Raw genomic sequence first — 23,279 nt, 5'->3', positions numbered from 1 at the left:
AGACCATTGACCGGAGGTAGGCGGGAGCGGTTCCCTTTGCCGCACGGTATGCTAGGTCGAGGGCCTTGAAGCGGATACGTGCAGCAAAAGGGGGCCAGTGCAGGTCCCTAAGAAGTGGGGTGACATGGGCCGACTTCGGTAGGTTTGAGATCAGGCGGGCCGCTGCATTTTGAATGAGTTGAAGAGGCTTGGTGGCAGTGGCCGGGAGGCCAGCTAGCAGTGCGTTGCAGTAGTCGAGGCGGGAGATGACTGTTGATTGGACGAGGAGTTGGGTGGCTTCTTTTGTCAGGAAGGGGCGTATCCTTCTGACGTTGCTCAGGAGGAATCTGCAGGTTCTGGTTGTCACCTTCATTGCTTACCTTCATAAGCAGGTGTGTGGCCGTCTGCTCTCCTCCTTCCCAAGCTTTCACCACAAGGTGAGATCAAGGGCTGCAGCGGCGTCGGACGCCGAGCGTCACCACTATTAACAGAACTTGGTTATATTCATAACCTAACGTTCTGCATCATAGTGGCTCTCGCTCGGCGTCACTCATGCACAAGGGAGGCCGAGCGAGAGCCATCGGCCGACAAATACACTCCGCTGAAGGCCCCCCACAACCATCAGAACAGGGAGGGCCGAGCCCCCCCGACCCCCCCTAATGGAGGGCACCCCCCCTATTGGAGGTTCCCGGGAGGGCGACGGACCCGACCGTGCGAAGAGGCACTCAAGCAACTCAACGCACAGGGTGAGCAGACCGTGGCCTGACCCCACGACTACACACACGCACAACCCGCATGCCACCCGGGAACGAACGGAGGGAACAACCTCGTTACTGCCCCCAGAATCACGGGGTCAAGGGCAACCCAACCCCGTGGCAAGGCCGTAGCAGCGGAGCGCGAAGGAAGGCCCAGACCCACCAAAGGGACTGGACCCCCTGGAACGGGGGCCCGGAGAAGTCCATGATGCCAGCATCAAGACCCCACCAGGTGGGCACTTAGTGACCCCGCCCCCCACATCGCCAGCGTATTCGGACAAAGGCCCCTCAGCCGAGCGGGCCCTGTCCCCCCAATAGTACACCGCCTGGCACACTGACCCTGCAGTACAGGCAGTCAGCACGGCCGTAATAACAAGGCTTACCACGGAAGCAGGTAGCGCACCGGGGAAAAAACCAGGCAACAGGCTGTTAACCCGAGCCTGGAGACTGCGGACGAGACAGGCGCCAGAGGGGTCAGCTGAACACAGCCGCCCGGCGGAAGGGGCGTATGCTGGCGTTGTCGTCACCATGACAAACCTCCCTCAAAGCGAAGGCTGACACAATTGGCAGACGTCACGAACGTGCAGGGGCACACTCAACCGGGCAACCCGGGAGTTGACACTGCACCGACACACCAGAGAACCAACCACCCAGGCATTACCCTATGCAGTGGTCGGTCCCATAACCCCTCAGGAAAAAAACTCCAAAACGTACCTGCGGCACCACCACAGTACCCGTGTTTCAGTTTCCAACAGGGTTATCCCGGGCCTACGGGTCAACGAAAACATTACTTCGGACCGGGCCCGGCGATACGGGGAGCACAGGGTCCCCCGAGGAGGTCAAAGACCACCCCAATAGGCCCCTCTTCGCCACGCGTAAGAGAAGAGCGAAAGAAATGGAGAACCAGCCCCAAGCACCCCGTACTTGGTATTCCCAGGAGGTCACCCAACCAAGTACTAACCAAGACCAACCTGCGTGGCGGCCGAGATCTGACGAGATCGGGCGTGTACAGGTTGGCACGGCCGTAAGCCATTACGACAGTGTAGAATACAATGTACCCAACAAGGGCTCCATAGCGCTTAACCCTGTGACACCCGGACCGACCTGGCATTTTTCCCCCTGAAAAAAGCCCAAGTCCCTCAGGGTACCAGAACAGCAGATCTGCATCCCCGGCGGGTGCAACTGATCCGGACCAGCGTGACCAGAACCAGTCCCGTGCCCTAACCACGCCGACCTGCCAACTCCAGGAGAAGGGGCAGACATGCGTGTTGATCTTAGACATGAAAAGAAGGCGCCACCCAGACGTTCGGTGCGAACCGCGCCCGGCGGCCCACCCCCAGGGCGTGAAACCCTTCTACGTATGTTCAGATCCATTCCGCCATCATCCCCCGATATGAACGAGAATCCGTCGACAACCACACAGGTCGTCGGAAGAGGAAAACCCCCATCCCAGTTGCTTTATAAAAACGCTGTTTTAACCCCAAGCAACCAAGGCGCGCCAGTCAGTTGCTTAATGTCCAACAGAACATCCCGAACTAGCACTATGTGTGTGTCGGGTATATCCACATCAATAAATAGGCTATTTAGACCTTTCATTGAATCCCCAAGGCGCCCAGGGGAACGACAAGAGGGGTGAGATGCAACCAACTCCAACTCTTTATAATAATAAAGAAGAAGCATCAACAGTATAAACCCAAACTGCACAGCTGGGAGTAAAAACTGTTTACATTTTTACATCCAGTCACTCCTTTTGTCAAAGAGTATAGACCGAACTTTCCCAGAAGCCTTCCCACATGAGTCGTAGTTATGAAAAAGACATGTCAACTGTGAGTCACGTGACCAACTGACTCAAGTTTACACATAAAATCGAGCGTAGCAGACCCGTAAGCCCTACGCTCTAACCCGACACTTTAACACCACAAACCTTACGTAAAGATCTTAACTCACGGAAGCCGTCGCCATAGCAACGTATATGCTATGACGGGGGGAAACCCTGTACACGACTCCTGTTTGTAATAGGAGTCGTGTCAGGACAACCCTCCCCCCCCCCCCCACCCCTGCCAAGACGTTGAACGGCTCGGCCCTGACTGGCTCAGCAGAATGAGAAAAATCCCCTAAACCAATCAAGTGGGAAGGAGGGGTTTATTCGGCACCCCCTCACACAACCCTTTTTCCCTACACACCAAAAACAACTGTAGCATTTTGAGACCTTCGGTAGAATGCCAATGTATAGCATAAGCTAATACAATGCCCGCTACCCACAGACTGTGAACAGGATTTATAACAAAACAAGTCGTGTGTGTGTGAATCCTACACCCGCTTTCTATGTCGTACATAGCAAAAACACTGACAGAGAGTAACGGCCAGGCCGTGGAACGCGTGTGTACGAGTATTACTGAAACTAACACAACAGTGTTGTGGATCAACATTACTTTGCTCAAGCAACGGAACATACCACCAGCTTCTACCTGCATGTGGAGCGTCAGGCTAATAGAACCTTTCTATGACTGAGTGTATGCTTGCAGACCTTGCTTAATCGCGTAACACAACACGACTCATCTCTCAATGTAATAATGCAGATTCACATTTCGCAACCCCATCATATGTATTGGTGAAGAAACACACAGTTTGTTTGGCCAATAATATAGTCCCCTTTTTAGGGAACTTTTTATTTATTTTTACGGCACAAAATCATGAGGGGGCCGGGGAGGGTGTAGAGGGGACCACAGGGGGAAAAGTCACTTTAGCGGCGTCTGCCGCCTCGAGCCGCTCGAGTTTTGCCACCCCGAGAAGTCCCGGAGGGACGGCAGTGGATCGGCTGCTGGTCACGTCGTTCCCTACCGTCTCTTGTGGATGGGCCGGCGGCAGCAGAATCGCTGTCTCTCCTCCTGACCTTCTTGGAGGGGCCAGCAGTGGCGGCGGAGGCAGTGGTAGGCACGGCGGAGGGAGCTCGACGTCGTGGAAGCCTTCTGACTCCACCGGCAAGAACGGGAGGCGGAAAATGGGGCTGGAGCACGGACCGCTCCTCTGCCATCTCTCTGCACGTTGAGGTCATCAGCTGCAGGGCCTTCCCGAATAATCCAGCATCGGAGAGGTCGGCCGTCAGAAGAGGGGCTCTCTTCTTCTCTGGCACTCGAGCCTGCTCCAGCCAAAGGTGGCGCTGGGTCAGGGTGGCCAGGGCGCGCGCCTTGCCCGAGGCTATGGCCTGCACCTGGGTAAGATGCAGGACAGCTCCTGCCGCCTGGGTGATCTGATCGCATTTTACCTCGGTCAGACCCGTGCCGCCCGTCATTATCCCCGATACAAATCTAGCCAGCTGCGCGATGTTAGAAGCCGCAGCCAGCGACTGTGTACCAGCGATAAATGACTGGTCACCCCAATATGCCAATCGCCTAGCCGATCTTCCATGGAGAACCGGCTTGCATAATGGCTCCCACACCACATCCGGACAGAGTAGAGCGGCCATCGGCCTATCAAGCCGTGGCACGCCCTCTCTCATACCTTTGACCAACCCCGACACCCGCGTAACTGGTATGTAGGCGGGGGTAAGTCCCATGATGTGAGACACCGCCTGGCCCCGACGAACATAGGCCCCCATTGAGGGGAAAAATGGGTAGACAACGTCCACCCCTCTCACCGGGCGACGCTGCCAGAGATGACCTATGAGATCATCGGGGGCAGGAGCAGGCAATGGCTGCGGCAGCGGCACGCCGTTTGCAGCGGCAGCTACCGCCATGAGCTCGGGAAACAAAGCCTGCAGTTCCCCCTGCTGACTTTCCTCCACCGAACCCGCATCCCTCACATGCAGCAGGCTTCGACCGGTTGAGGAGCCACAGTCTGATGTAGCTGATAGCAGGGCATCCTGCCGAAGAGGCCGAGGTGGTTCCCCGACATCCTCGAACAAGGCGCCCCAAGGAGACATTTCTCCCCCCTCCGGTGTTTCCTGGACGGGAGGGATACTCGCCTCCACAGGGCCTTCAAACAAGAATCCGTCCGACTCTTCCATGAAATCCTCAGTTTCCATCGGACATGCAGAGACCGACGCATCCTCGCTGGTCTCCAGCAATTCCCCAAACCCAGGCCGTTCGCGTCTGCAGGCCACCATCTTGCGACGTGTTGAGAGCACTGGTTGAGATAGTGGTGAGAGCACTAACTATAATCATAGTGAGATAGTGGTGAGAGCACTAACTATAATCATAGTTAGATAGTGGTGAGAGCACTAACTATAATCATAGTTAGATAGAGGTGAGAGCACTAACTATAATCACAGTTAGATAGTGGTGAGAGCACTAACTATAATCACAGTTAGATAGTGGTGAGAACACTAACTATAATCATAGTTACATAGTGGTGAGAGCACTAACTATAATCATAGTTAGATAGTGGTGAGAGCACTTCTTTGTTGTTGTTGATTCAACTTCTGGTTGCGCAGTTTGTTTTGGACTTTTGCCAATACAATAAATGACAAATAAGTTACACTAGTTATGACTGTGTGTCGTCATTTTCAAATAGCAGCTAAAAATACCTTAACGAGTGACTGCCGCTCCTCCCTTCTCTCAGGCTAAATACCACGCGTTATGAGGCAGCGCAAGATGGCGGGGATTGTTGAGGAGATTGTGTGTGTGTGTGTGTGTGCGTGCGTGCGTGTGTGTGTGAACACAGAGGAGTCATGTTATTTACCTGTCTTGGTGTTAGGTGGTGGCTGCCGGGAGCCCATGGCTAAATGCCATGCAAACGTTGCTGCCGTCGCAGAGCTGCCAGTCACACCACCACCGCTGGCATTCAGCGTTCTGCGGCAGCACTCTGTGCCCATGGTCTTTAATGAGGAATGACCCGGTCTGCCCGAGCGCTCTGTGCCCGTGGTCGTTAATGAGGAATGACCTGGTCTGCTGGAGGCCTCACCCTGTTTGAACAATGCTATTCCAAAATAAATTCCCACTGGGAAATAGCGCTGATGGAAAGAGAGCTTATTTTGTCAGAGGAAAGATAAATAAAGAGAAAAAGAAAGGGGGAATGAGGGAGGGTGATCTCCCACAATACGTGTCTTAATGCCCACAATACAACCTCAATAGTCTTAATTCCCACAATGCAACCCCATTACTATTAATTCCCACAGTACAGCCTCAATAGTCTTACTTCCCACAGTACAACCTCATTACTATTAATTCCCACAGTACAGCCTCAATAGTCTTAATTCCCACAGTACAGCCTCAATAGTCTTACTTCCCACAGTACAGCCTCAATAGTCTTAATTCCCACAATACAGCCTCAATAGTCTTAATTCCCACAGTACAGCCTCAATAGTCTTAATTCCCACAATACAGCCTCAATAGTCTTAATTCCCACAATACAGCCTCAATAGTCTTAATTCCCACAATACAGCCTCAATAGTCTTAATTCCCACAGTACAGCCTCAATAGTCTTAATTCCCACAATACAGCCTCAATAGTCTTAATTCCCACAGTACAACCTCAATAGTATTAATTCCCACAGTACAGCCTCAATAGTCTTAATTCCCACAGTACAACCTCAATAGTCTTAATTCCCACAGTACAACCTCAATAGTCTTAATTCCCACAGTACAGCCTCAATAGTCTTAATTCCCACAGTACAGCCTCAATAGTCTTAATTCCCACAGTACAGCCTCAATAGTCTTAATTCCCACAATACAGCCTCAATAGTCTTAATTCCCACAGTACAGCCTCATTACTATTAATTCCCACAGTACAGCCTCATTACTATTCATTCCTACAGTACAGCCTCAATAGTCTTAATTCCCACAGTACAGCCTCAATAGTCTTAATTCCCACAGTACAGCCTCAATAGTCTTAATTCCCACAGTACAACCTCAATAGTCTTAATTCCCACAGTACAACCTCAATAGTCTTAATTCCCACAATACAGCCTCAATAGTCTTAATTCCCACAATACAGCCTCAATAGTCTTAATTCCCACAGTACAACCTCAATAGTCTTAATTCCCACAGTACAGCCTCAATAGTCTTAATTCCCACAGTACAGCCTCAATAGTCTTAATTCCCACAGTACAGCCTCAATAGTCTTAATTCCCACAGTACAGCCTCAATAGTATTAATTCCCACAGTACAGCCTCAATAGTCTTAATTCCCACAATACAGCCTCAATAGTCTTAATTCCCACAATACAGCCTCAATAGTCTTAATTCCCACAATACAGCCTCAATAGTCTTAATTCCCACAATACAGCCTCAATAGTCTTAATTCCCACAGTACAACCTCATTACTATTAATTCCCACAGTACAGCCTCATTACTATTCATTCCCACAGTACAGCCTCAATAGTCTTAATTCCCACAGTACAGCCTCATTACTATTCATTCCCACAGTACAGCCTCAATAGTCTTAATTCCCACAGTACAGCCTCATTACTATTCATTCCCAAAGTACAGCCTCATTACTCTTAATTCCCACATACATTTACATTACACTTAGAGGTGGGCATAGATAAAAAAAAAATGAATCTAGATTAATCTATCTGCAATCCTGGATTTAATCTAGATTAATCTAGATAAAAATGGCCCAAAAAAATTAAATCTGCCAAAGGCATTCAAAATATGTGTGTTCTACCCAAGTCCTTACTTTTTCTTTCCTCCTTATGTTTCTCAGGCCAGGTGGCCCATTACACCATGAGCCCATCTCCCGTTTCCAAAATGCATTACAGACTGTTTGAAAAAGCTGTTTTGCTATGATAATTGGTAATGAAATATCAAAATAATGTTCAATTTTTTTTTTTTTTTTTTGACGGCGAAAGATTGGACGTGTTTCGGCTGTCCTTCCGACTCCTAACTGGGGTGGGTAGTTCATTCCACCATTGTGGGGCAAGGACTGAGAATAGGCGACTTCTCTTTGATGACCCTCCCGGAGCTTGGATAGGAGTAGGTCTGAGGCGGCCAGAAGATGCAGAGCGTAGGGGTCTTGAAGGTGTGTAGTTAGAGGCCATTGACCGGAGGTAGGCGGGAGCGGTTCCCTTTGCCGCACGGTATGCCAGGTCGAGGGCCTTGAAGCTGATTCGTGCAGCAATGGGGAGCCAGTGCAGGTCCCTAAGAAGTGGGGTGACATGGGCCGACTTCGGTAGGTTTGAGATCATTACCATTACTATTAATTCCCATAGTAGAGCCTCATAACTCTTAATTCCCATAATATAATTAGCATTTTTAGATTATATATATTAGATTATATTTATATTGTAACTATATTTATTGCAGGGCAAATATAAATGAGAGGGCATACATACCCTCATCTAGCACCTTGACCTTTTTACACTGCCACTTGCCCAATTATGTGCATGCCCAGAGTTAATTATATTGTTATATTGTTTACACCGCCTATTTTTATTCTATTTAAATTTTTACTATTCTCCACTGTACTATAATTCTATGACCTGTACAGTGGCGGGTGGTGAAAATTATTCTAGGTGGGGCGGAATTATGTGTTGGGGATAAGGGTTCCGCACAGACAATATTGTTGGTTGCTTTCCTGTTGGCAAATCAGTTCCGGTTAGCTACCATTAGCAAGCAGACAGTGTTGATGTTGTATTGATGTAAAATCTTAGCACTTTGAGATTTGGTTCCAAATGTAAAGTGCACTATTATTATGTTGAATAAACGTTTAGCGTTGCCTTTCGTTTAGCGCTAAACGTTTAGCGTTGTCGAATAAACATTTAGCGTTGACAGCCCGCCTCAGACTCCTATCCTTCGAGCGTATGGGATTTCCTGGTGGACGGGACGTGATGTCACACGAATACCACGCTCAGTCAATAGAGTTAATAGACTCTACTTCGGGCGCTAGAGAAAAGCGCCCTCAGGCATCATATTTGAAGACGCTGATTGGATTCAACTTTGTTGCTAGGTTCATTATGTTGCCCTGTGAATTTTTCAATTGGCTGAGTTGCGCACTGACGCTGGTGCTGATTTCTAGCGCCCGAGAAGAGAGGGGGGGTGAATAGGATGCACAAACAATGATTTATATTTGATATATTATACGTTATTGTGCATTTTAAACACAAACATACTTAAAATGAGTAAATATTAGTTATTTAAAAAATATATTATATTTTTAGCGGTCAAATAGCGACTATTATAGAAAAATCCAAAACCATTTCTTTATTCTTTATTCTTCTTTCCACCAGGGGGGGGGGGGGGGGGGGCGGCGCCCTAGCACCCTCTATGGACCAGCCACCACTGGAACTGTATCATGTCTTCTACTACCTGTACCTCCTCTCCCCCTCCCCCATGCTGCTATGATGCCTGAATTTCCCCAAGGGGATCAATAAAGATAAATACAAATAAATAAACACGTTCATTCACTTAATTTGTGCTAAACTAAGCTACCTGGTCCCTATCCGCTTCCATTCATTTGTGCTAAACTAAGCTACCTGGTCCCTATCCGCTTCCATTCATTTGTGCTAAACTAAGCTACCTGGTCCCTATCCGCTTCCATTCATTTGTGCTAAACTAGGCCACCTGGTCCCTATCCGCTTCCATTCATTTGTGCTAAACTAGGCCACCTGGTCCCTATCCGCTTCCATTCATTTGTGCTAAACTAGGCCACCTGGTCCCTATCCACTTCCATTCATTTGTGCTAAACTAGGCCACCTGGTCCCTATCCACTTCCATTCATTTGTGCTAAATTAGCTAGCTTAATAGCTTTCTACTGAGCACACAGACTGGTATCTATCTTCTTGTCTGACTCTGGATGCTAAGCACATTTCCCATAATATATTAACGTGTTCCTTTAACGTTGAAACCGGTTTCTACGCTGATGTGATTTGAGAATTCAAGATGATTTAGTTTTGTTGTCATCAGGTTAATGTCATCACCGCTCAGGCAGGTAAGGTTAATGTCATCACCGCTCAGACAGGGTGACAGACATGAGGTTAATGTCATCACCGCTCAGACAGGGTGACAGTCATCAGGTTAATGTCATCACCGCTCAGACAGGGTGACAGACATCAGGTTAATGTCATCACCGCTCAGACAGGGTGACAGTCATCAGGTTAATGTCATCACCGCTCAGACAGGGTGACAGACATCAGGTTAATGTCATCACCGCTCAGACAGGGTGACAGTCATCAGGTTAATGTCATCACCGCTCAGACAGGGTGACAGTCATCAGGTTAATGTCATCACCGCTCAGACAGGGTGACAGTCATCAGGTTAATGTCATCACCGCTCAGACAGGGTGACAGTCATCAGGTTAATGTCATCACCGCTCAGACAGGGTGACAGTCATCAGGTTAATGTCATCACCGCTCAGACAGGGTGACAGTCATCAGGTTAATGTCATCACCGCTCAGACAGGGTGACAGACATCAGGTTAATGTCATCACCGCTCAGACAGGGTGACAGACATCAGGTTAATGTCATCACCGCTCAGACAGGGTGACAGACATCAGGTTAATGTCATCACCGCTCAGACAGGGTGACAGTCATCAGGTTAATGTCATCACCGCTCAGACAGGGTGACAGTCATCAGGTTAATGTCATCACCGCTCAGACAAAAATACCTCATTACCGTTTTCTCTCTCTGACATTTGGTTCAAACAGCTGACTAAACAAGAGACCTTCAACATTCAATTACATGAAGACAGGCAACACACACACACCTTCCAGAACCAACTAGTGTTACACACACACACCTTCCAGAACCAACTAGTGTTACACACACACACACCTTCCAGAACCAACTAGTGTTACACACACACACACCTTCCAGAACCAACTAGTGTTACACACACACACCTTCCAGAACCAACTCGTATTAACACACACACACACCTTCCAGAACCAACTAGTGTTACACACACACACCTTCCAGAACCAACTAGTGTTACACACACACACCTTCCAGAACCAACTCGTATTAACACACACACACACCTTCCAGAACCAACTCGTATTAACACACACACCTTCCAGAACCAACTAGTGTTACACACACACACCTTCCAGAACCAACTCGTATTAACACACACACCTTCCAGAACCAACTAGTGTTACACACACACACACCTTCCAGAACCAACTAGTGTTACACACACACACCTTCCAGAACCAACTAGTGTTACACACACACACACCTTCCAGAACCAACTAGTGTTACACACACACACCTTCCAGAACCAACTAGTGTTACACACACACACACCTTCCAGAACCAACTAGTGTTACACACACACACCTTGCAGAACCAACTAGTGTTACACACACACACCTTCCAGAACCAACTAGTGTTACACACACACACACCTTCCAGAACCAACTAGTGTTACACACACACACACCTTCCAGAACCAACTAGTGTTACACACACACACACACCTTCCAGAACCAACTAGTGTTACACACACACACCTTCCAGAACCAACTAGTGTTACACACACACACCTTCCAGAACCAACTAGTGTTACACACACACACCTTCCAGGACCAACTAGTGTTACACACACACACCTTCCAGAACCAACTAGTGTTACACACACACACCTTCCAGAACCAACTAGTGTTACACACACACACACCTTCCAGAACCAACTAGTGTTACACACACACACCTTCCAGAACCAACTAGTGTTACACACACACACCTTCCAGAACCAACTAGTGTTACACACACACACCTTCCAGGACCAACTAGTGTTACACACACACACACACACACACACCTTCCAGAACCAACTAGTGTTACACACACACACACACACACACACACACCTTCCAGGACCAACTAGTGTTACACACACGCACACACACACACATTCCACTGGGGTTTAACACAATTTTAGTATACTTTCTGAATACATAATACTAATCTACCTATGATCTGAGTTTATATTGCTTTGGAATTGCTGCCATCTTGTGGCTGTAAAATGTTCCTACAAACGTTATCCCATTAATTTTGAGAACATACATTTGAAATGGCCACTGTGGCTGTAAATCAATAAAAAAATAAAAACTATTATTTTTCTATTATTATTATTACTATTATGCATTCTTACACTAATTAACACTTTGATCGCCATGGTTAAATTCATAATTTACCATCCCTAGCCAGCTCTATTTGTCTATGGAGAAGTTCCCCTTCTTTGCAGGGCTATAACTTTTTAAATTCTATTGCTAAATTGACATTATTATGGCCCATTCAATGTCCTATATCTATTGTTCAGGGTGTAGCAACGTTATACTTTTTCATTCACATATTCATAATAAAATATGGTCTAAAGTATAAGTATGTTTTTATCGTTTTCTGCAGCTTTCTCCAGAACTTGATTTATAGCCCCAAATGCATTTTATTGATGATCAAATACAGTTTGGTAGCGATCGGTGCCAGATAAAAAATGTCAACTGGAGGTACTTCTAGAAGTTACTACGTATCATCTGATGTTGACCGGATGGGCGGGGGGTCGTTTATAATTCCGTGGGCAACGTTATATCATTCATCTAGTGTGGGTCATATGGTCATCAGAGCAGTTAGTAAAGAACACGTTGGAAAATAACGCTGGATCTTACTGTATCTTCCTCGCGCCGTTGGACGATCAACTTGGAGTAGACAGTTTTCGATTATGGGATGTTGATCTAGATGAACCATTTCCAGGTTGTATAATACTATATACGTCCAAATAACGTTGTTTATTGAGTTAGGGCGAGCGATTGATTATCCAGTGTGTCGAGATGGAGTCCGGCTAACGATCGCGAGTGCCCGGACGAAATATGGATGAGCACTTCCTGTTTGGCGCGTCACTTCCTGTTGGCCGATCTGCCGATCGGCCACCAGATGGCGCTCTTGAACCGTTAGACAGTTGAGTGGAGCTCAGCAGTATATCTCAGGTCCCCGGAGGAGAAATATGATTTCGATCAGATTTTTTAAATATTGATATCAAAGACGTGTTACGGCGTCTTCGGCAGAATGAGCATGGCGGGGAAAGACGAGTTCCAGCGTTTTCGGCGATTAAAGTGTTAATTGTCCTTAACTGTCTATATTACTACCTACTATACTAATATGTCTTTACTACTCTAGTACTGTATATTTGGATATCTTGTATGTCATGTCTTGATGAATTGAAAATGGGGGACCCTAATGTAAATGTAATGTTTTTCTGGCCTGCATCCCCTTAACAATTGTTTGTATTGAGCCGTACTGTATTGTACCCATTCTGCAATCTGTTAATAAAGTTTTCAATCAATCAATACTCTGCAGCACTCAACACTGCACCTAAATTACTAAATGTAAAGTTTCCTAGAAACTATTCCCTTGGTGGAAATACATTTGAAGTTAAAAGACAAAAATAATACTGCACAATATGTTTAGCCACATTAGATTTAATGGAATGTAAATTAACAGGTAAAAAAAAGAAAAAGATTACTCTATGTACATTAAATCTCTGTTAGTCAACAAATCCACCATCTTCTACACATGAAATTAATATGACTGACAGAAGGGGGTTAAAGCTAAAAGATAAAGGTGCATTTTGCACATCCAACATGGATCTCATACTACAGATAAACCAGGGAGTTGGGAATTATTCGAGTGACGAGTGATTGAATGCCATTATTGTGATTGTGCGCATTAGTATGACTTGTTTTTAGTAGTAGCCTATGACCTGTTTCTAGTAGTGGTGTGTGTGTGTGTGTGTGGGGGGGGGGGGGGGTCGTCGTCGATTCACATAGGAATCGTGAAAAATCTATTTATATTGTCATTTGTTTCTTTGAGACTTGATACCGTCTACCAGTCAAATGGGAAAAGTGTAAACAAAACCGGCAACCTAGAACCAAATCTACACATGTATTGAATCGAGAATTCATTTTGAATCTAAATCATGACCCCAAGATTCTAAACGGAATCAGACGGTGAGATCGGCCTCTAGTCTCTACTGGTGAGATCAGCCTCTAGTCTCTACTGGTGAGATCAGCCTCTAATGAGTCTCTACTGGTGCTCCTTCATGAACTCCTTCATGTAGCTGGCGAGGGCTTCAGTGTCTTCCAGCGTCACAGCGTTGTACAGAGACGCACGGACTCCTCCCACCGACCTGAGGACACAAACACACAGCCTGAGACAGAGACGACTCCTCTTGCTCATAATCTTCTCCAGAGAGAGACAATAAGATAGATACCAGTTTCCTCTCTGTGCATTCAGTAGAAAGCTATCTGGCTGCATGTTAGCCCAGCTTAGCACAATGAATGGAAGCGGACATGACCGGTTAGCCTTCAGGAGAGGTGTTAGTTGGACAATGCCTAGGCTAACCGGTCACGTCCGCTTCCATTCATTGTGCTAAGCTAGGCTAACATGCAGCCAGATAGCTTTCTACTGAACGCACAGAGAGGAAACTGGTATCTATCTTCTTGTCTCTCTCTGGAGAAGACAATGAGCTAATTCCCCAAAATGTTGGCATGTTCCTTTAAGGGCATCTCCTACCACTGCTACGCGGATGACATACAAATATATTTGTCTATCAAGCCTGACAATCTGGAGAAACTAAACATCCTGCACGAGTGTCTGTCCGCCATTGAAAATTGGATGGGTAGCAATTTCCTTCAGCTAAACGCTGCAAAAACAGAGGTATTGATTGTAGCACCAGAAAACATAGCCTCGAGAGTAGCCACGCACATGGGGTCCCTTAAAGGAAATGTGCGCCCCCATTTAACACTAGCACAGCCGAAAAGGGGTCACATGACCCCTAGGCATTTTCAATAAATGTATCCTTGTCACTCTGTCGAGCTCCAGCTCTGTCACTCAATGACTTTTCCTAAAAGTACCAGTTTTATCTGGCACGGTTTCTGACATTTCTAAATGACTTCAAGAAAATGGAATTAGAACGTTATTTCAGCTATTTCTGCTGAGCGGCCACCTCCCTCCCTTCTTGACCCTCCCTCCTTTCACTCTCTCCCTCCCTTTCTCCTTCTCCCTCCCTCCCCCCCCTCTCTCTCTCCCTCTCTCCTTTTCCCTCCCTCTCTCCCTCTCTTTCTCCTTCTCCCTCCCTCCCTCATTGACCCTCCCTCCCTTCTCTCCCTCCCATCTCCATTATTTTTTTTTAATCCACTTTTTCTCCCATTTTCTATATTTTCTCTTATCCCAATTTCGTATCATCCAATTCAACCCTCCCCTGTCACGAACGCTGTTTCTTGCCTCCCACAAGCCGGCTGCAATGTGGACTAAGTCATACATAGCACAAGTCCCCTCCGGTACTTGAGGTAACAGCAGTCGCATCTTTTCACCTGCGCAGCTCGATCTCTCAGTGTCGAGGAGTAACGCGTGGGAGGCTCACGCTGCCCCCGACACTTCCTGATTCTACTGCGCAGGCGCACCAACAGACCTGTAGGAGTCGCTGTCCACAACGCCCGATCCCCACCCATCAGTTTCCCACCCCCTAATACGGCCAATGTGTATTAGTACGGACGACCAGCTAAACTGAAAGCAATGTGGAGCGCTGGGATCGAACAGGCGAGCCCAGCGTCTCCGCATTCGTGGCGAGCGCCTTGCCCACTACGCCGCGTAGCCGCCACCCTCCCATCTCCATTCTAAAGGCTGTCGGGTCATCTGACCCGTTCCCGGCGGGAATTAGTGTCATTTTCTCCATGGCTGTGCTAGTGTTAAGAAACCTCAGGGTTATATTTGAACAGGCTGTGAATTTGGACAAACATATCAAAGTTTCTTCCATCTGAGAAACATTGCTAAACTCCGGTCCATCATATCTCACAATGAACTAGAAATGTCTGTACACGCCTTTATTTCATCCAGACTCGACAACTGCAACTCACTCTTCATCTGCCTAAAATAAAACATCCGTGGATCTACTCACTAAGTTAAAGAAATCATGTGTACCCCCCCCAGGACCTGGCTTAAAACAAAAGGGGACAGAGCTTTCGCGGTGACAGCCCCAAGGCTCTGGAACACCCCTCCCCCTAAACATGAAAACCACTCCCTCTGAACTCATTTTTAAAAGGCAGCTACACGCGTACCTCTACAGGCGGGCTTTTAAACACCTATAGCCGTTTTTTCTGTTCATGTCTTTGTGTTTTTCTTTTGTCGTCTATCTGTTGTTTTAGCTCATGGTCATTTGAATGTTTTATTCTTTTCTTCAAATGTTTCCTCTTACTGTATTTTATTGATGTTATATATAACTGCTGTAAAGCACTCTGTGCACTCATGCTGAGAAGGACGCTATATAAACAAAGTTCTACTTACTTACTTAAGACAAGAAAGAGGTGCAAAATAAATAATTTAAATTAGATTCAGACTAATTTCTTTAATAAATAATTGTAATTAGATTCATTTCGTAGTTTAGTTTAGTCTAGTCCGGTCTAGTCTAGCATTTGCATTTTGTACTTTAGTTTTATATATTGTATATTTTGTATAGTGTTGGTCTTTCCTTTTTAACTTTTATTTTTTTACTGTATAAAGCACATTCTCAGGAGGGCTCATACAGAACCCAGCATTTCACTGTAATGTAACATACCTTATATGTGACAAATAAAACAAAACTTGAAACAGTGATATTAAGTGGTGAGTGGCTCTTGAATGAATGAATGAATGAATTTATTCACACACACACACGATATATTACACATATCTTCATCATCGTCGAGATTGTGTGCATGTGCCAGGTCTCCCAAGAAGCTATTTAAAGCTTTTGGAGGGAGCCTCTGATCACAAATATAAACAAAATATATACAACATAGGTAGGCTTACACACCTACCTACTAACAAACATACAACATAGATACATAAATACAGACAATTAATATACCTAAGTATGGATTCTATTTAGAGATATGATTTGAGCAGTTCCTCTTTCAGTGATTTTTTTAAGGTTGTGATCTTCATGTCTTACCGGTGTCCCTTCAGGGAGATCATCCCTCGTTTGGACGCCCCGTCCAGGAACTCCTTCTCCAGCGCCGCCACCTCCCCCTGTGTCTTCCCCACGTGGAACGGCACGTTCATGCGGCTCCGACAGGCCATGTCCACGGGACACCTGCATGGGCCAGACACTTTTGGTCATTGACTTATTATGGAAATTAGTATGGAAATATAAAGGTGATCAGTGACTTGAGAAAAGTTATGCTATATTATGAGTTAAAATCATATAAACGATTTTGATCTGTTTTGTTCTTATGGACTGACTGTGGAATATGTATTTTATGGTTGGAGAATTGTGATCTGACTTATGAATATTGAGTGAGCTTTGATTCACTTGTTTTGTTTGTTGTGATGTTTTCTGGTGAGTACTTCAATGTTTGTGGTTTTATATTTTTATTTAACTTTTTTTTTTTTTTTTTTTTTTAATGTTGGGACCCCAGGAAGAGTAGTCTCAGGTCGCTTTCACACAGGGGCTGTTTGGTCCGGACTATCGGACCAGAAGTCGATAGTCCGGTTTTTCGGGTTTGTGTGAATGCGCAGTCGAACTCGGTCCGCGGACCAAACACGCAAACTCGGTCCTCCAAAAAACATAGGTCTCGGTTCGCCTTCATCGGACCAAACGCGGACCAAACGTAGTCAGTCACCTGATAAACTGTGCATCTTGGGTAGAAGGAACACCGCAGCTTATTATTATTAGTATTAATACCGCGGCGCGCAGCACACTGCATCTATCTATCTATCTATATATCTAACTGTGCATCTTGGGTAGAAGGAAGAAGAAAAAAACACGGCTTATTATTATTACCGTGGCGCGCGGCATTACAAGCACACTGTGTAAACATGTCTCGTGGACAGACTTGGGTGATCCGCTGATCTGGAGTCAGACATGGCTCGCAGTCCACACACACAGACACACACACACGCGTGCGCGCACACACGGGCTCGCAGCCACACACACACATTTCCACTCTCTATCAATGCCACGCCTCTGCTACTATCACGCCTGCTCACGGCTACGCAGTTTGTGTATTTCCGCATTTCACTTCCTGAAGGGGAGGGATTTCCACTCTCCATTGTGTCCAATAGACGAGCGCCCTTTTCGACCGCGTGACATTGTTCATAAAGTTTGGTGCGCCTGACAAATTACTGTGTGAATGCAGACGAACCAAATGATGAATGCAACAATGTTGCAACTTCACTACCAAAACTATATGTGAAAGCGCCCTCACTTTGGTGTAGACTAATGGGGATCCACAATAAAATAATAAATCACTGAAATAAGACCAGGCCATGTCCACAGGACACCTGCGTGGGCGAGACACCACTGAAATAAGACCAGGCCATGTCCACAAGACACCTGCGTGGGCGAGACACCACTGAAATAAGACCAGGCCATGTCCACAAGACACCTGCGTGGGTGAGACACCACTGAAATAAGACCAGGCCATGTCCACAAGACACCTGCGTGGGCGAGACACCACTGAAATAAGACCAGGCCATGTCCACAAGACACCTGCGTGGGTGAGACACCACTGAAATAAGACCAGGCCATGTCCACAGGACACCTGCGTGGGCGAGACACCACTGAAATAAGACCAGGCCATGTCCACAAGACACCTGCGTGGGTGAGACACCACTGAAATAAGACCAGGCCATGTCCACAGGACACCTGCGTGGGCGAGACACCACTGAAATAAGACCAGGCCATGTCCACAAGACACCTGCGTGGGTGAGACACCACTGAAATAAGACCAGGCCATGTCCACAAGACACCTGCGTGGGCGAGACACCACTGAAATAAGACCAGGCCATGTCCACAAGACACCTGCGTGGGTGAGACACCACTGAAATAAGACCAGGCCATGTCCACAAGACACCTGCGTGGGCGAGACACCACTGAAATAAGACCAGGCCATGTCCACAAGACACCTGCGTGGGCGAGACACCACTGAAATAAGACCAGGCCATGTCCACAAGACACCTGCGTGGGTGAGACACCACTGAAATAAGACCAGGCCATGTCCACAAGACACCTGCGTGGGCGAGACACCACTGAAATAAGACCAGGCCATGTCCACAAGACACCTGCGTGGGCGAGACACCACTGAAATAAGACCAGGCCATGTCCACAAGACACCTGCGTGGGTGAGACACCACTGAGGCTGCGGTTACACTAGGCCCGGTTTTCGTTTCAGTTTTCAGTTTCAGTTTCGCTTTTCAGAACGCTACGTAATGGCAGGCAAGTTAGACATCGTTTTTCCACCTGAGCACAGTGATGTATATACATGTAGTACAATGCCAAAGCAGTAGGTGGCAGTAGGTGGCGATGTAGTTCAAACATGAAGGCCATTTTCAACCAATCAGAAAATCATTTAACAGATTGCAGAATGGGTACAATACAATACGGCTCAATACACACAATTGTTAAGGGTATGCAGACTGTTGTAGTTTTGGACTGGGCTCCTTATAACAATAACTTGACAACACATGGTAGCCGCAGCTACTTGGGACAGCTCTGCTGTAAACACTGGAAATAACCGTGCGGGTCTCTACTGCGCATGGGCATTGGGCAGAACGGCTCTGTATCCGGCTCGCGCAGATTACATGGCACCATTGTCGGCGAGTTTCCAAAACGAAAACACCTTTTCAGCGTTCCCACTAGGGGAACGCGTTTTCCTGCCAAAACTGCGTTTCTTTTTAACTTGGACATGCAAATGTAATCATTCAGCAACAAAAACAAAAACCCCAGTGTAACCATGGCCTGAAATAAGACCAGGCCATGTCCACACACAGGACACCTGCGTGGGTGAGACACCACTGAAATAAGACCAGGCCATGTCCACACACAGGACACCTGCGTGGGTGAGACACCACTGAAATAAGACCAGGCCATGTCCACACACAGGACACCTACGTGGGTGAGACACCACTGAAATAAGACCAGGCCATGTCCACACACAGGACACCTTTGTGGGTGAGACACCACTGAAATAAGACCAGGCAATGTCCACACACAGGACACCTGCGTGGGTGAGACACCACTGAAATAAGACCAGGCCATGTCCACACACAGGACACCTGCGTGGGTGAGACACCACTGAAATAAGACCAGGCAATGTCCACACACAGGACACCTGCGTGGGTGAGACACCACTGAAATAAGACCAGGCCATGTCCACAGGACACAAGACTAGCTCTGTGAGTCAAACTGAACAAGCTGGTGAGGAAGACTAGCTCTGTGAGTCAAACTGGACAAGCTGGTGAGGAAGACTAGCTCTGTGAGTCAAACTGGACAAGCTGGTGAGGAAGGCTAGCTCTGTGAGTCAAACTGGACAAGCTGGTGAGGAAGACTAGCTCTGTAGTGAGTCAAACTGAACAAGCTGGTGAAGAAGGTTAGCTCTGAGTCAAACTGGTACAAACTAGAGGTGGCGGCTGAGAGGAGAACAAGATAACCAGCGACTTCGGGTCCTTGAGAAGCACTATATAAATAAAATGAATTATTATTATTAACTTAGACCAGCGGTTCTCAACAGGGGTGCCGCGGCCCACTAGGGGGCCTCAGAGAGCTGCCAGGGGAGCCTTGAGATAAAAAAGAAAAAAAGAAATGATCACTAAAGTGCCATCTGTTGCAGCTGCACTGTTTTCCATGAACATAGCATATTTGGATAAGTTTGACCATTTCTCAAAAACTGAAAATCATTATTTAAAAAAACACAGAAAAGGATCACCAAGTTACTCTGGATAAAGAACCCCTTTACAGAGAACATTGAGACAAAGCTTCCCGACACATCTCCATCCAAACTCTTGGAAGAACTCATTGAAATCTCATCTGATACCACCTGGGGAGCTCGTTTCAGTGAAGTGTGTGATGAAGCTCTCTCATACTCACGCATAGAATCCGTCAGAACCGTTGATGATGTCATAAATCATGGATGACTTCTGCTTGTTGAGCGTCTCCATGGCGTCTGTACCGCCGTTGTTCTTAATCCACTCCAGAACCAGACACATGATGTAGATACTAGACAGAGACACAGAGAGGCAGAGAGACACAGAGTCACAGAGACACACAGACAGAGACACAGAGTCACAGACAAAGAGTCACACAGAGACAGTCACAGAGTCACAGAGAAAAGTATAGAAATATACTTTTAAGGGCGCCAGGGTGGCGCACCACGTTAACGCACTGTAGTGCAACGCGGCCGTCCCGGGTTCGACTCCCAGACCCGGCGACCTTTGCCGCATGTCTTCCCCCATATCTCTCCTCCCATACTTCCTCTCTGCCGGACTTGTCCAATAAAAACAAATAAAAATCTACCAAAAACATTAAAAAAAAATATATATATATATATATATATATATATATATATATATATATACTTTTAACACACTAAATATACAAAACATATACTTTCAGTATTGAAAAAGATATAGATTTACATTTACAATTAGTAATTTACAAATCTTTGACTGGGGATAACGTGACATGAAGGGCTCTGGTTGTACCTGAAGCATGGCGGCGTGTTGTACAGAGAGTTGTTCCCCGCCTGCACCTTGTAGTCCAGCACGATGGGACACTCCTTCAGGGCGTGGCCTATCAGGTCCTCCCGCACGATGATCACCGTCACGCCGGCACAGCCCACGTTTTTCTGAGCGCCGGCGAAGATCAGCCCAAACTACGCAGAGATTCAAATAACAAATGAAAGGTAGAATCTGTCATCATACAGTGACTCTCTAGGCAGAAGACCTGTGTGTGGCCAGCAATAGCAACCGTTCCCCTATCCCCCCCCCCCCGTCGATTCCAACACAAAAACGTCAGACCCAAATAAAAAAATTAAACATGGTGCATGGTGCAGTACAAAGTAGGCCTGCGCGATTAATCAAATGTAATTTTCAATAACGCTTTTGACCATGATGAACATGATGGTAATTATGGGTTAGGGTTAGGGCTAGCTAACCTAACACTAACCCTGGTACAAAGCAGCCCTAGCTAACCTAACACTAACCCTGGTACAAAGCAGCCCTAGCTAACCTAACCCTAACCCTGGTACAAAGCAGCCCTAGCTAACCTAACCCTAACCCTGGTACAAAGCAGCCCTAGCTAACCTAACCCTAACCCTGGTACAAAGCAGCCCTAGCTAACCTAACCCTAACCCTGGTACAAAGCAGCCCTAGCTAACCTAACCCTAACCCTGGTACAAAGCAGCCCTAGCTAACCTAACCCTAACCCTGGTACAAAGCGGGGCTAGCTAACCTAACCCTAACCCTGGTACAAAGCAGCCCTAGCTAACCTAACCCTAACCCTGGTACAAAGCGGGGCTAGCTAACCTAACCCTAACCCTGGTACAAAGCAGCCCTAGCTAACCTAACCCTAACCCTGGTACAAAGCGGGGCTATTTTGCCTAGAGTTAGCTGTTTGTGCATTTCCTTATTTAGGGATGCAATATATCAAAAATACATGGTGCATTAAAAAGAATTTATTATACTGTACAAGTGTGGTGGCTAATATCACAATCACTCAAATTAACTTAACCCATTCTAAAAGGTTTGCAAGCTAGCCTAGCTTAGCACAAATGAATGGAAGCAGATACGGACCACTAGCCAAGCTTAAAACTCCAGGAGAGGTTTTTCTGGCCAACAGCTAGGCTAGCTGGTCCGTATCTGCTTCCATTCATTTGTGCTAAGCTAGGCTAGCTTGCACCTGGATATCTTTCTACTGAACGCACACAGAGAGGAAACTGGTATCTATCTTCTCATCCGACTCGGAGGAAGACGGTGAGAACATTTACCATAATGTTACCGTGTTCCTTTAAGTCCAATACTTGAGTAAAAGTACTTTCCACACCCAGCAGGGCTGCCTTACATTCAACACCGCATTCACTCCAGATTCAGACCATGGGCTGACCTTTGACACGTCCACAGGCCGGGACAAGAAGTTGGAGGACATGTCGCTGACAAGGACCACGCCGTTGGTGTCTGGGGTGAAGTTGTACTCCACGCCGTGGACGGTCTCATTGCAGCAATAGTACACGTAGGACGCAGAGGGGTTCAGATTCCAGCTGCCAGGGTCTGGGATCTCTGGGTGACGGGAGAACAACCTTCAAGCAACGTGTGGCTCCAGTTTGTGTCAGTTTGCGTCAGTTTGTGTCAGTTTGCGTCCGTTTGCGTCAGTTTGTGTCAGTTTGCGTCAGTTTGCGTCAGTTTGCGTCAGTTTGCGTCAGTTTGTGTCAGTTTGCGTCAGTTTGTGTCAGTTTGCATCAGTTTGTGTCAGTTTGTGTCAGTTTGCGTCAGTTTGTGTCAGTTTGTGTCAGTTTGCGTCAGTTTGTGTCAGTTTGTGTCAGTTTGCATCAGTTTGTTTGTTTGTTTGCATCAGTTTGTGTCAGTTTGCATCAGTTTGTGTCAGTTTGTGTCAGTTTGCGTCAGTTTGTGTCAGTTTGTGTCAGTTTGCATCAGTTTGTGTCAGTTTGTGTCAGTTTGCGTCAGTTTGTGTCAGTTTGTGTCAGTTTGCATCAGTTTGTGTCAGTTTGTGTCAGTTTGCGTCAGTTTGTGTCAGTTTGTGTCAGTTTGCGTCAGTTTGTGTCAGTTTGTGTCAGTTTGCATCAGTTTGTGTCAGTTTGTGTCAGTTTGCGTCAGTTTGTGTCAGTTTGTGTCAGTTTGCA

The 23,279-nt window shown here is 46.7% G+C and overlaps 1 protein-coding gene across 1 annotated transcript in view; it reads right to left on the bottom strand.

The window, feature by feature from the left end:
• Window positions 1–13,078: 13,078 nt before the first annotated feature.
• psat1 (phosphoserine aminotransferase 1) overlaps window positions 13,079–23,279 on the bottom strand; it is a 51,653-nt gene continuing 41,452 nt past the window's right edge. The window contains exons 5-9 of the mRNA XM_084323618.1: window positions 22,526–22,698; window positions 21,127–21,296; window positions 20,513–20,641; window positions 16,598–16,738; window positions 13,079–13,795 (exon numbers count right to left, since the gene is read on the bottom strand). Of these exons, the coding sequence (XP_084179744.1) occupies window positions 13,693–13,795; window positions 16,598–16,738; window positions 20,513–20,641; window positions 21,127–21,296; window positions 22,526–22,698 (716 nt within the window). The 3' untranslated portion in view covers window positions 13,079–13,692. The remainder of the gene's footprint in view (window positions 13,796–16,597; window positions 16,739–20,512; window positions 20,642–21,126; window positions 21,297–22,525; window positions 22,699–23,279) is intronic.

This window comes from Notolepis coatsorum (assembly GCF_963971535.1).
Source record: "Notolepis coatsorum genome assembly, chromosome: 10".
Lineage (NCBI taxonomy): Eukaryota > Metazoa > Chordata > Actinopteri > Aulopiformes > Paralepididae > Notolepis > Notolepis coatsorum.
Note: the sequence above shows the minus strand (reverse complement) of the source record. Positions and strands in the feature narration are given on the sequence as shown.